A 16,222-nucleotide genomic window follows, 5' to 3' on the forward strand; every position below is an offset into this window, starting at 1 on the left:
ACAAAAGGCACATCTGCCTCATTTTCGCTGTGGTATCGTGATACTACTCAGAACCATGATATTTTCATTGGTATCGTACAGTGGGGTCCAATTTTGGTACCGTGACAACACTAATCTGGAGGGGGTTCATCTGCAAAAACTAATGAAAAAATAAACAACGATATTCGGTACTCGGCCAAGCGTTTAATAATATTCGGCTTCGGCCACAAATTTTCATTTCGGTGCATCCCTACTGGTATGCGTTATGTAACGCAACTTGACTCTATATCGATATAAAACTGTGTTGTTTAAATCTATATCTTGTTTAAAAATATATCGATATATCGTACATAGTGGTTTTATCACCCAGCCCTACTTCATATTAATCCTTGTTTGGGCACATCAATATTCCCAGGGCACCAGTTTTTATCTTGAAGCTACAGGATATTGGTCGATTGCAATATTCTTGTTTAATCTTGAGCTATAAAGCCTTCAGTGTAATTCTTTCCTAATTTACCTTCTTTGCAAAGCCCAAAGTCAGCAATCTTCACATAGCCCTCTGTGTCCAAGAGCAGGTTATCCAGCTTCAAATCTCTGCAAATTAAAAAAAACAAAAAAACATTTTTGCAGATGTCATGCTCCTGACAGATGTGGGACTGAATCAAATGACTTGACATGAGTCAGAACTGCTTACCTGTACACAATCTTATGGTCATGTAAGAACTGCAATCCCAATACGACGCAGGCTGCATAAAATCTGCAAGTGAATAAAACACATGGCATATTAGGTTATATGAGTTTTACTGAAGAACACTGAGGGTACAAGAGGAATAAAAGTATCACACACTGAGGAAAAGTTTTTGGACAGATCATGTAAAAGCCAGTGACATTTGGACACTCACACGGCCCTGGGCTCGGAGAAAACGTCAGCATGGATGTGCATCATCAGGTCACCTCCCGCTGCGTACTCCATGACAAAACAAACATGCTCCTGCGTCTGGAAACACGCAAACAGGTTGACCAGGAACGGGTGGCGGACACTGTTGACTGTTTCAAAAATCCTCTTCTCACACATGAGACTGGAAAAAAAAGAGACTGAGTCAGTTACAGTGATTTATAGACGCCCACGTCAACTCATGACTACTCCGCTAACAAACATAATTTCCTTTCCATTTCCAAAAGCAGCCCTGCAGTGTTTCTGGCAGAGTCTGAAGGAAACTTTAAATGTTTACCTGTCCACCTCATCCCGAGCCACAATGTCTCCTTTCTTCAGCGCTTTGATAGCAAACATCTCTCCTGTGCTTTTATATTCTGCTAACAACACCTGAGGAGGGGGAGAAGAGGAGAGACACACTTCAGAGAAATTACACCACCATTTAAAAGTTTGGAATCATCTGCTATAGTGATGCTTTTCTTGAATAATGTCTACTTTAACAGGAATAAAAACAGATTAAGTCAGACACCAAATGTATTATTTACATTTGAAATAGTTTGGGCCTGCCAAAGGGTCCAATACGGGCCTCTAGATGACTTAGCACACCTATGCACACATGAAGGCTGAGAAGTTTCAGGACCAATTTAAAAGTGAGCAGATACTTCATGTGAAATACTACCTCAGAGGCTTTTCAATCTGACTAGAATAAAGCTCTCTGAAATAACAATGAATACTTTCTGTGGTCATATTTAAAGACTGATCCGGCCCACTTGGGATCAAATTGAGCTGTATGTGGCCCCTGAACTAAAATGAGTTTGACACCCCTGCTCTAAATATTGAGTGCCTGTTTTTTCTTTGGCCCTCTGCAGTCTACTCAGGGGTTAGATTGAAGAGGTTTAAGCTGTGATCTGTCAGTCCACAGTACGCTCAGCTGATATTCCAACAGTGCTTACCATAGACTAACTTTCTATTTCTACTGTAAAGTCTGAAGACTAGCTTTGCTAAAGCAACATGTTGCCTGTTAATTCCAGCTTGCTCTTGTTATTATTGTGCACTTGACACTGACACAGGAACCTTTTTCTATTTAACCTATCTAACTAAGCTTCCAGTTTCTTTAACCAATAACTGCTGATTCCCTCTGTTGTTGTTGAACTGTTGCCCTGAGGTATGTCTGAAGGGTATGTAGAGGTAGGTTCGTCTCTTTTATTCTTCAGTCTGGTTGAACCATTACACAGTGTTTTGCTCTCCAAGTACAAAACAAACCCTTTATACAAATTTACATCTATCTGAAGAGAGCACTTTCTGACGGGTAAGTAATATTTCAAGCAAAAAAGCCAAACAGTTCCCAGGTCCAGCTTCTGAAACATGAGGATTTGATACTGATCGTTGTCATATAAGAGAGTATACTAAAAATATTTGGATTTTTGACTGTTTGTCACATAAAATGAGCAATTTTAAGATGTCACCTTCAGCCTTTGGAAATTATGATGAGCATTTTATACTACTTTCTGGCATTTTTAGACAAAACAGTTAATAAAGGAAAGTAGCAAACAGATTCCTTGATAATGGAAGTAATCGTATGTTGGATGATCAAGTGAAACGTACCTTTCCAAAGTGACCACGTCCCAGGACCGCCACACATTTGAAGTCCTGGAGACTGAAGTGGAACTGCTCTTCTTCCCTGGAGAACGATGAGTGTTTACATGAGTATCCATTTTAAGATAAACAGAGAGAAACCTGCATAAAGCTGATGGTTTGTATACAGAACCAGTGAGCAGCAGACTCCATGTTCATGCTGCACATATAAAGATTCAAAGCCAGGGGGCAGTGTTTACACCTGGTATATTTCAGCTCCACTGAACACTGGGATGTCAGATAAGACTGAGCAGACCTTGAAAGGATGTCAAGATCTGTGACAACAATGGTAATACTGTTGGCATGTTGCCAGCTAAATGTGGGCTTTTACAATCTGTGCTTTATTGTTGTTGTTGTTGGTCCCTCGTCTTCACAGTTTGGAATTCATTAACATAATAACAGAAAAAACTGCATTCTTCCCTTCTCAAATAAAAGACTCTACTTGGAGCAGCATAACAGCAGCCAGACCCTTCACCTCACAGATTCCTCTCTTTATTTAACCTTTACTTTAAATGTTCCTGAAGCTTTTGAAAGTAACACAGAACAAGCCAAGCGCCCGGCCCTCCTACCTTATCTCTGTTTCTTTCTGGATGGAAATGAGCTCCAGGTCTGGATGCTGCATCTCCTGCTCCACCGCTCGGTCCAGGTCTGGCCTCACCGCAATGCTGTTCCTCTTGTTCAAAAAGTCAAATGAGGCGAGAGCGTCCTGCAGAGAGGCAACACAGAGCAGGAGGAAAGACAAAGTGAATAAATGTAAAATGGGGAAATCGTTGGGTTTTGGTCAGCTAGAAATGAGTTATGAGCTTTTAACCATTATTTATTACTGTGAAAATTCTAGTTTCAACTGTTGTGTCTTCATAATATTCACAGATATGCTTTGATAATCACCACATAATAAGATCTGCATGACTATATTCATCTCCAGGGACAGAATTATAATGGAGAGAATATTTTTATTCAAATCAACTGCACCTGTACTTCCTCCTTGTCGGGCATCTTGTCCTGCACCAGGGGCTCTTGGCTGTCATCAGGTGCTGGGTAGTGTTTGGGTCCTGGGGTGGGCTCTTTGTCAAAGTCGAGCTTGGTCACCAGTGGGTCACTGTGCATGGACAGAATCTGTAATTAACACCTTGTCCTCTTCATAGTTTCAGAGCGAGCTGCTGATTATTTGCTTAGTTGATGTGTGTATGAGTATGTGAGTACCTGCAGGGTGTGGGTGAACCAGGCAGGCTGCTGGGCCCAGTCTCAGCCGCCTGCGGGCTGAAGGAGTTAGTGCTGACAGTTGGTATGGCTCTTCTAACAAGGCGGCCCCAGGTGGCGATGTTGATATTCATCTGAGGGGCTCGCAGGAAGGTTTTACCTGATAAGAAAGAGGCAAATGAGACGAAGAGCAAAGAGAAGACATTTTTTAAAGGACAGTGAGAAACATTTAGAGGAGAAAAACAATGAACAATATCATCTACCCCTTTCTTTGGCCACATAGCAAGTGATCTGGTAAATGTCAGGGAAGACGAATAATGCATTTACTGACTCAAGAGCCAGAATATCAACATTATTAGTTACATGTCTGTTTTAACAGATGTACGTTTCTATGATGTCTCTCTGACAATCACAATAGTACGCTTTGAATAAGTGTGAGTTGAATGTTGACTCACCTTGCTGCTTTGAGAATATCTTCTTTTGTCTTTGCAGCTTTGGTCGTCTCTCAATGACAGGATTGAAAAATGTTACCTGAACAAGAGAAATTAAAATTTAGACAACTGCAGGTAAATCAACATGCTGAATTAGCATCACAGACGACTGATTGGCAGTTCAGCTCAGCGCACGAGAAGAAAATCAAGAGAGGAAAGGGGAAAACGACTTCAGTCAAGAGGTCATGAGATCAAAACAAACATGTTATATAAAGTAAGATTATGCAGAAACAGTTTGTGATTTGTTGTTGTTCGCTGACACAGTAAATATCCTTTTTTCTTTCTTTTTTCGTGTTGTTAATGTGCTGACTAGCATCTTCAATCTGTCCTGCTGGCTTTCTGGTATCCCTTTTTTTAATGACGAATACAGACTGCTGCCGCCTGCTGGTATGGAGACTTATTTCCTCTCACGCAGGTGCAGAACATACGTGGTAGTTGGTCTTTGGCTGTAGTCTTTGCGGTGTGTTCAATTGCAACTTTTTGGCGGCAACACAGCGACGTGAGGCAACAAAACAGTCAGCCTTCATCGCCACTAGTTCTTTGATGTTGATGGGTTTTTTTTTAACCTTAATATTTATTAAATTTTTTCAATTATTCAATTAACAAAACATCAGGGGGGAGGACTACTGCCTTCAGTTAACAACTTTTTGATGCATGTCTTAAAAACAGCTGACTAAATAACACCTCATTTCTCTTATAGTCTGTCCATGCTGTCCTTGCTTTAGTCCTTGAGTGAAAGGTCAGTTTTTCAGTAGCACATAGTTCCTTTTCAATGGCTGTCAATCCACTGTCTTGGAGTTGGAGGGTCCTGTTTCAGCCAGTTCCTGGTAATGGCCTTTTTGCATGCCAGTATAAGGGTTTTGAACAGATAAGTTTCTCTCTTATGAATAATGTCCTTAAGTATTATTCCGAAGTATACAATCCGTGGGTCGCTTGGGATCTTGTAACCTAAAACTCCCTCAAGAATAAGAATAATATTATCCCATAATGTTTGTAGTTTCATACGTGACCAAAATATATGTGAGTGATTGGTGTTTGCCTGCCACCAGTCTCCAACAGTGCTGTTGTTCGCCTGATTGTTTGCGTTTTGTATATGGTGTGATTAAAAAAAAAAAAAAAAAAAAATCAAATTATATTCTTCAGCCAAGTCTTTGATGTTGTTTGTTTTGTGTCTGGGCCATAAGATGTATCATGATTCTGTCTTGGAAATTCAAAACCCAATTCTCAACATTATGATCGCCTGTAAAAATAAAAAAATACAAGGCTGTACGTTTGTTACCACTAAATCAATTGGATGGTGAAACGCAATGGAAGTAAACACGTTGTTTACATGTTTAATTTCTGTCCATTATGGTACCCAGGAGCTTTTCAATGTGACCTGTCAACTGTCACCGATAAAGGTCAAGAACAATAATGTGAGTGTGAGAGTGTGTACCTCGGCAAACAGCATCCCCTGTGGCTCTAGGTACAGACACATCCCATGACGCTGGTTGTCCAGGAAGTCCTCCAGCCGCAGGAACTTGACAGCGCAGAGCGAGCGCCAGTCACGCCAGTACACCGAGATCTCCAGCTCACGAGACTACAGGACAGAGCCCAACACACACACACACACACACACACACACACACACACACNCCCAAACACAACACTGAGTCAACAGCACAGATGTAGGTCAAGGGCAGAAGTGTGTGTGTGTGTGTGTGTGTTATTACCCGGTCTAGCTCCAATGTAAACTTCTGGTCCCAGGCCTGGTTGCTGACTGGCTTCCAGCTTGTTTGGCCAACTACTGTGTTGTCCAGCTTCAACACGGCACTGATCTCATCTGAGGAAACGTGCACGTTATTTATTAGGCACTGATGTATTAACAATGCTCTGACTGTGACTGTAATCCAGTCTGTAACAGACAAGGTCTTTTCTCTGGGCAGTCTCAAGGGTCAATTATGGTCCAGTTGTGATTTATTCTTTACGAAGTTAACTATTACAGCACAACTGGTTTTCAGTATTTACTGAATTGCAGACAGTGTATGGGTCAGATCTACTCACTGGAGAGCTCTTCGCTCTTTGTCAGGTTCCTTGAGCTCACGCCGCGGTTTCTGTTTGCTCGGCTGATGAAGGACGAGCGCGTCTCGCTGGGGCTCCAGCCGGGCAACGGGACAGATGCAGCTTTGGAACGACCTGGGACATTTTCCAGAAGGTCCTGACAGCCCATGAGCCTGACGTCTAACGTGCCTGGAAGTGAGGTGGGACGATACACATACACATATCACACAATCTGTCTTGATATCCAAGTCTTTTGTAATGTTTAAAAGCAGGTGGGGTTTTCTTTTGTGCATGTATCTCTACCTCAGCATTGCAAAGTGTTGGCTGTGTACGCATATTGTGAATGTACTGTTTACATGTCCAAAGAATGCTCCAAAAAATGGCAGCATGTCCCACGTTTTAACCAGAAAATGCTACACTCTAAGTAAGGCATAATCCAGAATATCCAAACAGAGTATGCTGTTCACACGACCACTATCAAATTCAGAACACTGCCATATTTGGAATATTAGTGTGCACGTCAACATAGTTGCTGTGTCTTTACCTGTAAGTGCAGCGGGCTTAGTCACGGTGCTATACTGGTTCTGTGTGGAGATGATGCTGGATCGGGGACTGAGGACCGGTGAGGACAGCAGAGACAGCTCTTCCACGATGCTGCTGCTGCGAGGGTGGTTTTTAGGCAACTCGCTGAGGCGTTGCTCCAAGGAATATCGCAGGAGGTCGAGCTTTTGACTGGACTCATTAAAACGAGCCTGAGCCTGGAGAGAGAAGGACGGAAGGAAGTACACATGAGGCAAAGGAGGGTGGGAGGGAAGGAAATAGTAGAGGTGGAAATGAGTTAGAGAGGGATGGAAAGAGAGAGACACATTGATTACACGGTCCATTTTGCTTTAAAGCTCACAAAACTGCATCATGTGTAAGGTGATGAGTATCTTGTTCCTGCTTGTTTTAAAGCTGGGCACGGGGGGTAGAGGATGTGAATTTAATACAGATATAAACTCACAACTATGCATCACAAACATCCTCAACACACCTCTGAATGTGCTCTCTTTTCTGTGACTTTTCCCGAGCCCAGCAGTTTCATGACATTCTTGGCTCCCTCTGCCACAGCAGACTCAATCTTGGCGTGGTGACACAGCTCCTCCACCCGAAGGTCCAACGGGCTAATGATGGGCTTGTCTGGAGGACGGGGAAGGACACGATACTTTAATTTAGACATAATTGTTCATAAGACCTTGTGTGCACCCGCAGAGGCATTATCTCTTTAGGAGTCACGCTGGCTAATTCTAAATCGATCACTGAGTTCAAGTGAAGGCTCACCCATCACGTCATTGCTCTCGAAGCTCAGCTCGCTGGCCTGGCTGGCCTTGAGGATCTGCATCCTGATGAACTCTATCTTCGTCTTGCTGTCCTGAAGCATCTGCTGGGCAGTCGCTAGCAACTTACGATCCTGTGGGAAAAAATTAGAAACGATACGATCACTGTCTGTTGGTGGGGAAATATCGCCATACATCAACACACCTTAATAAACATTAATGTTTGAATCAAAAGATTTTAATAATGTTTTGTCTTTCAAGTAAAATAACTGGACTTCACAGATGACCCTAATTGCACACCGTCCCTCGTCACTTATTGTGTTTGGTTGTTGTGAGCATGAAACACAAACACTTCAGTTCATGCCCTTAATTGGAGCCAAAGACCGAGTGACCACATGGAAAGTCTTATTCATCAAAAAAGAAAGTTAGCGGAATCTCATTGTGTGTTGTAATTGCTGACCTTCTCATACTTGCCAAAACACACATGCACACACGCACACACACACACAGAGTGAAGTAAGCAAACTCCACCCAGAATTCCTCTGAAGTTTAAATCCTGGTTGTTGATGGCGCCGCGCGCAGGAAAGACCTCTGTCCAGCAGGCATTTCCTCTCTGACATCAGGACAGGACTATTTCCAGCTGGAAGGTGCCTCCGTCTGTCTGTCTGTCTGACTGACCGGGGAGGTCACAGTGTTTTGTAAGCGACCTCCCCTGGACACACAGAGGAACCTTCCAGTCAGTGGGGAACATGAGGCCATTTTCATTCAGGTTTACTGTACTACAGCTACACACTTAAGCTCTGCAGGTACCTCTCATTTCCAAACCAAACACAAGATTCAAAGACCTTTTATATTATAAAGTAAAATGGATTTCCTTGAAAATGAAGGCTCGATTTACGGCACAGAGGAAGTGAGTCAACCATAGTGTAACTAAAACAGGAGGAGGATAGCGCTTTGTTTTCCCCAGCAGTAGCTATTAGAGTTCCACTGACTCATCGGTTGCGCCGATTAATCAGCGCAGATAGGACTTTATATAACTATCGTTAATGGCGGAACAGGGCTCCGATAGTGGCCAATGGCTGTACCCTCCACGGGTTACACAGGCACAACCATAAGGCTTTTGCACAGAGCACCCCACATCCAAAGTGAAGGTTATGTGTGCTTTAGATAATTTGTATGACTGAAATGACAGTGAACTAATGTAGGACAACTTTACTTCTTTATTAGGGGCATAATAAGTTTGCTTGTTATAGAATAGCATTACGTGCTTTCTCTGTTTTGCTAACCAGCATGGTCGGTATAATTTCGCTAGAATTAAGTAGCAAGCCTCCCACTAGCAATATGTGTGAAATTAATTTCTGATAATCTGAACGACTATTAACTCATTATTTGCTTCAAGACCGGGAGGGGCCAGCACTCAGTACGCTCCAGCCACAAATGCAAAAAAAGCATAAAAAGTTGTCTGATTCCACTTTCAGAAAAAGTAATGCCTACACACTTACTCCACACCACAAAAATGTAACAAAGATGTTTTGAATTTGATTTTTTTTTTAAGGGTGTTTAGACCCAATTTCTGTACTTGTTGACTGATAAACGGAATGATGAATTTGATGTAATGTTTCATAATTTCATATAACTAATTTTTGAAGTATGGCTTTTGTATTACTATTTCTCTTTTTGTATTTTTTATGTACTTGTACTGAATTGTTTCTTTTTTTTTTTTGGTTACTAGTTTCATCACCCCAGGGTGTTTCAGCACACCTGCCATTATAGATCTCGTCAGCCTATTGGAGTGCATTATGTATAAATGCAGGTGTGGTTTCCACTTCTCAAACATTTTGACCTGACAAACATCCAAGTACGTTCGAAATGTTGAGCATTTTTTATAGACTCTCTTCTAAGTGTAAAATATTAACTGATGACATGTTTATATACATAATACTTCAGGAACCTTTGTAAGTCCTATGAAAGTTTTTCCTGTGTTTTATACACTTTATAAATATTTCAACTTTATATATACGTTATGACTTTGTTGTCCGCTCACACATATTGTTTTTGTCCTTTTGTCCATACATATCTTAAAGGGAAATTTCGGTTTATTTCAACCCGTCTCCTATCGTCCTAAATTTGTTTCAAGTGACTAGTGACATAGAAATAATAGTTAGCATGTTAGCCGTTAGCCTAGATACAGCCGTAGCGTCAGACCTGTTAAAACTTAATTGAACAGGCATCCTTTCAAGTGCAAAGTTAGTCCACTAAACAAGCTTTTTTTCCACAAAGACCGGGGTTGAAATAAACCGAAATTTCCCTTTAATTCTGTCATCTTCTGCCACTTTATGTGCAGGTTTGTCACAATATATAACAATTCTTCTTTCATTTCACTGTCGTTTCCTTTCTATTTATTTGTCATTGAACCTTTTTTCTTGTTGCTAAATATTTTCATTATTTACAGCATACATTTATGTTATTTTCTTTTGCAGTTTCTGTCGATGTGGTTTTTTGTCCAGTAGGGCTACACCAATATATCATGTGACTGTGTCACATGACCGTCACATGAGCTCATAAATTGCACATCTGTTTCCAATGCATTTTTCACTGTGATGAAGACACTCTAGTTGAAACGCGTTGGTTTATCCATGAATCAATAAAAAGATTTCTTAACTACAGTCAGAGTGCCTCGGATGCATTTTTGGACAGCCTGCCTGTACTATGGACTTATCTTTAGGATCGAGATGCTGTCTTTATCAAACATTTGTGGCATGGAGGAAGTGTGCAGGCTAGACTTAATCAAGATTCAAGACTTAAGAACTTTATTATCATTACACAAGCATAACAAAATTGCTGTATGTGTACTGTTTAGTGATAGCCTAAAACCTACATGATGTGCTTATACTTATTCTCCTTCGACCTGTTTCCACATTAATCCAAGTTAAGACATACCAAATTGTCAATCTAAAATTGACCTTGCCGGGATTTACGGCTATGTCATGGCCAAAACAGACGTTTAAATATCCTGCTCCACCAGATGAATTCTAGATTGCATGACAAACTCTCGAATACAATAAGCTTGAGTCAGAAAATAAACAAGAAGGACGTCAAATCAGGAGAACACAATGAAATAAAGGCCAGGACAAAGCAGCTAACACTAGCAGCAATGACGTGAAACAATTGGGGAGTCAGAGATGCTGGGGAGTTGAGGAAACTCCAACAGAAAAAATAGCGACTCTTTCCAGGACACCACAGTGTCAGTTAAAACTGACCTCACCCAGACATCTTTGTAAAATCGTTCTTGTTAAGATTCAAAACTGGTCACACAAACACAAATTTTCATTACACATTTTTTAGAGCATGTTGCAGATTTTGTTTTTGCATTTGCACAGAGCAAGACTGGCTGCTTGATATCAATCCTCTCATCTCTCACTGAGAAATCCAAAAAGCATATCTCCCCAAATGTCAAACTAATTCTTTAAAAGGATTCTCAGGCATGAGAAATTTGATCAATCCATGCTATATCAAAAAACACCTGACATATCTGCACACACATCCTGTGAAGAGCAGAAATAGAACACTGGCAAAGCAGAGACTCACAACTGAAACCCTACACTACACTAAACCGTCTACTACAAAGTGGCTTCAATTACTAGTGAGGGACGCGAGAGACGAGATGAGCATGAGCGGCTCTCAGTGCTCCAGCTGTTATCAGTTCTACCTCCCAACTAAATTATAGTTTGTCTCACTCTGAGCATTAGAGGAGCCACAAAGAGCTTTGTGAACAAACAGCAGTGCATATGACACACAGTATGTGTCAGCACCTTCTCATGTTTCCTCCTCCCCTACAGTGAGGCCGTAAAAGCAGACCCAACATGTATCATTCTACCACCCGCAGACTGGTTCTCAAACTGGGAATGAGCCTGTTCCCTCCAGTTTTCATGAGATTGTGACTACGGTGCCTTTCTATAAAAGCTATCATGTTACCTTAAGTACAAAATAAATAAGCAAACACTTTACAACCTGATGACGGCGACTAAAATCAATCAGTGTAATGGTCGCTTCTGTTACTCCTTACTGCCAAAAGATCATTTAAAATGTCATTAAGGTATCAGGCTGGGTGATTTAACAATCTCAATAGAGGACTGCCAGAAAATTTATGTTGATAATGATGATAAACTTTGGACATTTTTACTCAATATGGATAGATCTAACATCCTATATCACCCAGCAGAAACACGACAACAGCCATTCAGTCTGCTGCCTCTCTTCTCTAACTTGCTGCCTGTTTGCAGGAGGGTGGGGCTATATTACACACACACAGACAGCAGAGCGTAACGTCAGAGCAGAGCCCACAGTGGAGGGACTGTAGGATATATTTTACTGGAATCAATGGCAACAATGCTCATTAGCCCTAAGTGCAACAAAAGGGAGACAGTTTGATGAGTTTATCAAACAACTGTTGAACAAGCAGAACACAAACTTGCAGAAATATGACATCTTCAGTCATTCTGCCTGCAGTAACTGTCTACCTCCTCTTAATCCACACCTGGTTGGTTTTAAACAGCCAACGAGCTAGTTATGATAAAGTACTGAAACTCGATCTATCCTCCAAAGCTAAAGAAATCGTGGAAGTGGTTGGATATCTCAAAAACAACAAAGCGCAGATTAAGATGGTCTGCTAAATATGCTGCCAGACAAGATGGGAAACAAAAAATCCAGAACTCCACTTTTGCTAGGTTAATGGTGCAAAGTCTGAGGGCAAAATAATTTAAAGTTTAAAATACCAACTTCCAGGTTAAACCCCACCCACTTCAATCCCAAGTCCCGCCCCCTTAGCACACATAAATTAGTTGGTTGCGTAGCTACAGATACAGATAATAGGGTACTGGCTCATCCCTAATAATGAATATTTTTCTCACTGATGATGTATTATTTACCCCACCTGCGACAAATCTGCTTGTCCCTGTGTGTATAACAATCAGAGCGTACTCATGTTGCAAACCCACCTGTGTAGGCATATCTGACCATCTGAATAATGTGCCCTTCAAATAGCAGGAAAATACTGCAGCACTCTGAGGTAAGACCAGGTTTTTGTTTGTCAATGGCGCACTCGCTTTCTGCTGCCTCAAAATAGCAATACATCAACAATGCACCTGACCACACCTCATTTTAAGACCTACATGTACATTTGCATCTTACACAACATGAGTGCTGGCGGTAAAAATGACAACTGTATGGAGTGAAACTAGCAAAGACAGTTGCACTGGGTGTAAGACTGGTCCCTGTGTGCACACTATGGCAAGTATAATAATTTTAAGTCAAACCAGAAAGTTGAAAAGTTAAGTTTACCGTTCACCCTCATTTTCTCCCCCCAAAAAGTTTGACTAACGAAAGACTTTGTTTAAAACCTTAATGACTGTCTAAGTGCTCATGTTTGGGTTTTTTTGGTGAGGTCACAATGTCGCCAGATGTCACTCGATGAGTACAATGTTATATTATTGCCAAAATGAATGATGCCCAAACCTACAGAAGTAAGACCCAGCTCATATGAAACTGAAATTTTACACTTTTACACACTTGGCAGCGTGACAGGAACCAGCTCCAACCTGAATGTCAGGTGCACCCTCCCCTTCTCCTGCTGAATCTTACCTTGGAGGGCCCGTTAGAGTACATCAGAATCATGTTCTCGGCGCCCTGTTTGACCTTGAGCTCGATGTCATTCTGTCTTTTAAGGGCGGCCAGGCGGCTGCTGCTGGTGCACGTTCTCGCCTCACTGTTGGGAGTATCTGGGGTCAAAGGGTATTCTGGGGAGAGACAAAAAAAGAGCACAAGTTACCACCTTATAGCCATTTGGATACAACCGCAGATATGTGACTCTGCATGTGCAACTGGAGTTGGTCACAAATATACACTGACTGTAAATAGTAACTCAGCATGCATGTGCTATTTTTGGCTGCCAGCCATTTTGAAGTTAGCTAAACAGTGCTGCAGCACAGTAAAATGACCTATAACTTTGCTCACAATGACACAGCCGGTGGCAACTACAGTAGTCACTGAAAGTTGACTCAAAAAAACTGCACAAGACAACAACATTAAGATTAGGGATGCACATTTTAATTTAGAAAGTAAGGAGAGCAGTGTTTAAGTCCAACCTGACTTGACCTTACACATTATCCAAGTCATTTCCGCACATTGAGGTATAAAGCGTATTAAATAAACACTGGTATGGGATCTGTACTCAGATACCCAAAGCTTAGGTATCTGTACTGGGACTGAAAAAGTGAATTTACCTCAGGAGTCTGACATTAAGAAGAATTTCAGATTAATAAATGGTGTCAGAGTGAGACTTTCAATTGGATGTGTTTTGCAAAACTTTTTTTGCTCCATTATGTAGAAAGAAACAATGGAAACATGATTACAGCACATCAAAGGTGAATCCAAAGCACACTAATTTTCAGCATGATTTGTAATGATGTAGGGCCCTCAATGAATTTTCTAAATATAATATAATAATAGAGTGCTGCAGGGATGATGTTCTTCTGTAGGCCGACGCAGATGTTAGCGTCATCCTGGTTCCCTCCTTAAAAGGATTGGGTTTTGGATTATTGCAGAAAATAAGCTCTACTGCGAACAAAGGTTGATGATACTTACAAATATACATCGCTTTTATGATTTCTGAAGCACAAAGGTAATTGCAGGAAGTAAAAAGCTAACGTTAGGCTACAAATGAACTACACAATGGTCACGACATAACAATGATGCATTCTGTAGTCTCATTAAGCCACTTGTTAGCAACTGCAACTGATACTGATACATAAAAGCTTCAAAATTCACAAGTGGGATATTTAATGACGTATTTTAAGTCATAGAATAAAACATGAAAATATCTTAAGCTTGTGTTAACAACAGACCTTATTTCAGGCATCGTACCAAAAAACTCATTCAAAAAAAAAAAAAACACTGACTTTGACACGAGGGAACTGGGAGTAGTAAAATGTTGACTCATTTCCGGGTTTTAGGATTCATTCCTGGGGCACTATATTCGACTACATGATAGAACTTTTAAGGGAAAAAAAACATTTGATTTTGAAAACTAATGCTCAACTGTGGAAAAAAAAAAAGCAGTGTAGCGTCACTAGGAGCAACTAACTATTATTTTGAGAGTCAATGACTCTATTTTCTTGACTAATAGATCAGTTGTTTGGTCTATAAAATGTCAAAAAAATGGTGAAAAATGTTGATTGATGTTTTCCAAAGCCCAAGAACGCGTCCTCAAATTTCTTGCTTTGTCCACAACCCAGACATATTCTTTTTACTGTAACAGAGGAGTAAAGAAACCAGAAAATATCACATTTAAGAAGCTGGATTCAGAGAATTCTGACATTAAAAAAATACTCAAACTAATTAATACATTTTCATCTTAGTTGCTGATTAACCTCCAACAATTGACAGCTAATCAATTAATTGTTGCGGCTCTAACCACAGCCGTCTGCCTGGCGAGTTCTTGCATAGGCCTTAAAAATGTAGGCTATTGATTAACATATCAATTACAAATCATTTTATCTGATCTCACTCAGAGACAGAGCACTCTCAGTTCTCTAGCACCAAGTAGTTTTACTGTAGACATTATTTTATTTACTTTGTAATGTGTCAGTGTGTAGATCTTTTAAAAAGCATGATTATGTTGAATTAAATATAACAATATAAATCTTATTGGTTTGCTCTCTGGATAAAATGTGCAAAAATAGATATTCAAATGGTTCAAACCCATGTGGGCTTGTTTTTTTGTTAGACAGAATAATTGTTCATCATTTTTTGCCAGTTTTGGCAGCCCTATCAAAATGCTTTGGTATTCAAAGACTATAATACAAAAGACAACCACTACTATTTCAAATGGATCTTCTGTCATCTCATTGGCTGTTTCCTGAAGCCTGTTTAAACTTTAACAGCCGTGGAAAATCCTGTGGCCATCTCTATTCTGAGCAACTGAATACAAACACACACACGCACACACACACACACGCGCACACACACACACACGCACACACACACACACACACACACACACACACAAAAACAAGTGTGAACTTGCAGACAACCACCAATACTACAGTGTCATTACTGCGCATGCAAATATGGTGTAAACACTCATGACCATGTTATATCAGCAATATTAACTTTACACATACGCCACACAGACACACTAAGTGAAAACGAAAACAAGTGTCTTCTATTCCCCGAGCAGGACCACAGTTCTGGCCGATGAGCTCATTGTTTTGTAGTGTTTTTTTGGTCATGCCTGGACTCGAAAAGGTGCAGAGAAAACCCCTCCCCAGGCTGATCGCTGCAGCACAGAGCCAGACATTCTCACACACAGGTGAGGTGGGCAAAAAAACCTGCCTGACTTCTCCTGACTTGACTTGCAAGTTCAGTTTCAGCGTCTATGGTTTCATAAAGCAATTCGTCTCAGAGAGGACCCAAAGGGTACACTTAGAAAAGAGGTGACACATCTGAAATACAAACAACGTCGCGGTCTCACATAACAGTGACCCATTACGTTTACAACCCAAAGTACTTTAGCTCAAATCTTTCCTTTTAGATTTTTAAAGTCCAATGATATAAAGTGCTGTACGTAA

At 40.8% G+C, this 16,222-nt stretch overlaps 1 protein-coding gene across 1 annotated transcript in view; it reads right to left on the reverse strand.

The window, feature by feature from the left end:
- The window catches only part of pkn2a (protein kinase N2a), a 38,554-nt gene that overhangs the window by 6,032 nt on the left and 16,300 nt on the right, over positions 1 to 16,222 (reverse strand). The window contains exons 4-19 of the mRNA XM_050074586.1: positions 13,236 to 13,390; positions 7,600 to 7,729; positions 7,313 to 7,458; positions 6,824 to 7,037; positions 6,283 to 6,468; positions 5,952 to 6,061; positions 5,675 to 5,818; positions 4,204 to 4,279; positions 3,752 to 3,908; positions 3,521 to 3,647; positions 3,118 to 3,254; positions 2,519 to 2,594; positions 1,212 to 1,303; positions 882 to 1,058; positions 674 to 736; positions 497 to 573 (exon numbers count right to left, since the gene is read on the reverse strand). Of these exons, the coding sequence (XP_049930543.1) occupies positions 497 to 573; positions 674 to 736; positions 882 to 1,058; positions 1,212 to 1,303; positions 2,519 to 2,594; positions 3,118 to 3,254; positions 3,521 to 3,647; positions 3,752 to 3,908; positions 4,204 to 4,279; positions 5,675 to 5,818; positions 5,952 to 6,061; positions 6,283 to 6,468; positions 6,824 to 7,037; positions 7,313 to 7,458; positions 7,600 to 7,729; positions 13,236 to 13,390 (2,067 nt within the window). The remainder of the gene's footprint in view (positions 1 to 496; positions 574 to 673; positions 737 to 881; positions 1,059 to 1,211; positions 1,304 to 2,518; positions 2,595 to 3,117; positions 3,255 to 3,520; positions 3,648 to 3,751; positions 3,909 to 4,203; positions 4,280 to 5,674; positions 5,819 to 5,951; positions 6,062 to 6,282; positions 6,469 to 6,823; positions 7,038 to 7,312; positions 7,459 to 7,599; positions 7,730 to 13,235; positions 13,391 to 16,222) is intronic.

Source organism: Epinephelus moara, chromosome 21, assembly GCF_006386435.1.
Source record: "Epinephelus moara isolate mb chromosome 21, YSFRI_EMoa_1.0, whole genome shotgun sequence".
Lineage (NCBI taxonomy): Eukaryota > Metazoa > Chordata > Actinopteri > Perciformes > Serranidae > Epinephelus > Epinephelus moara.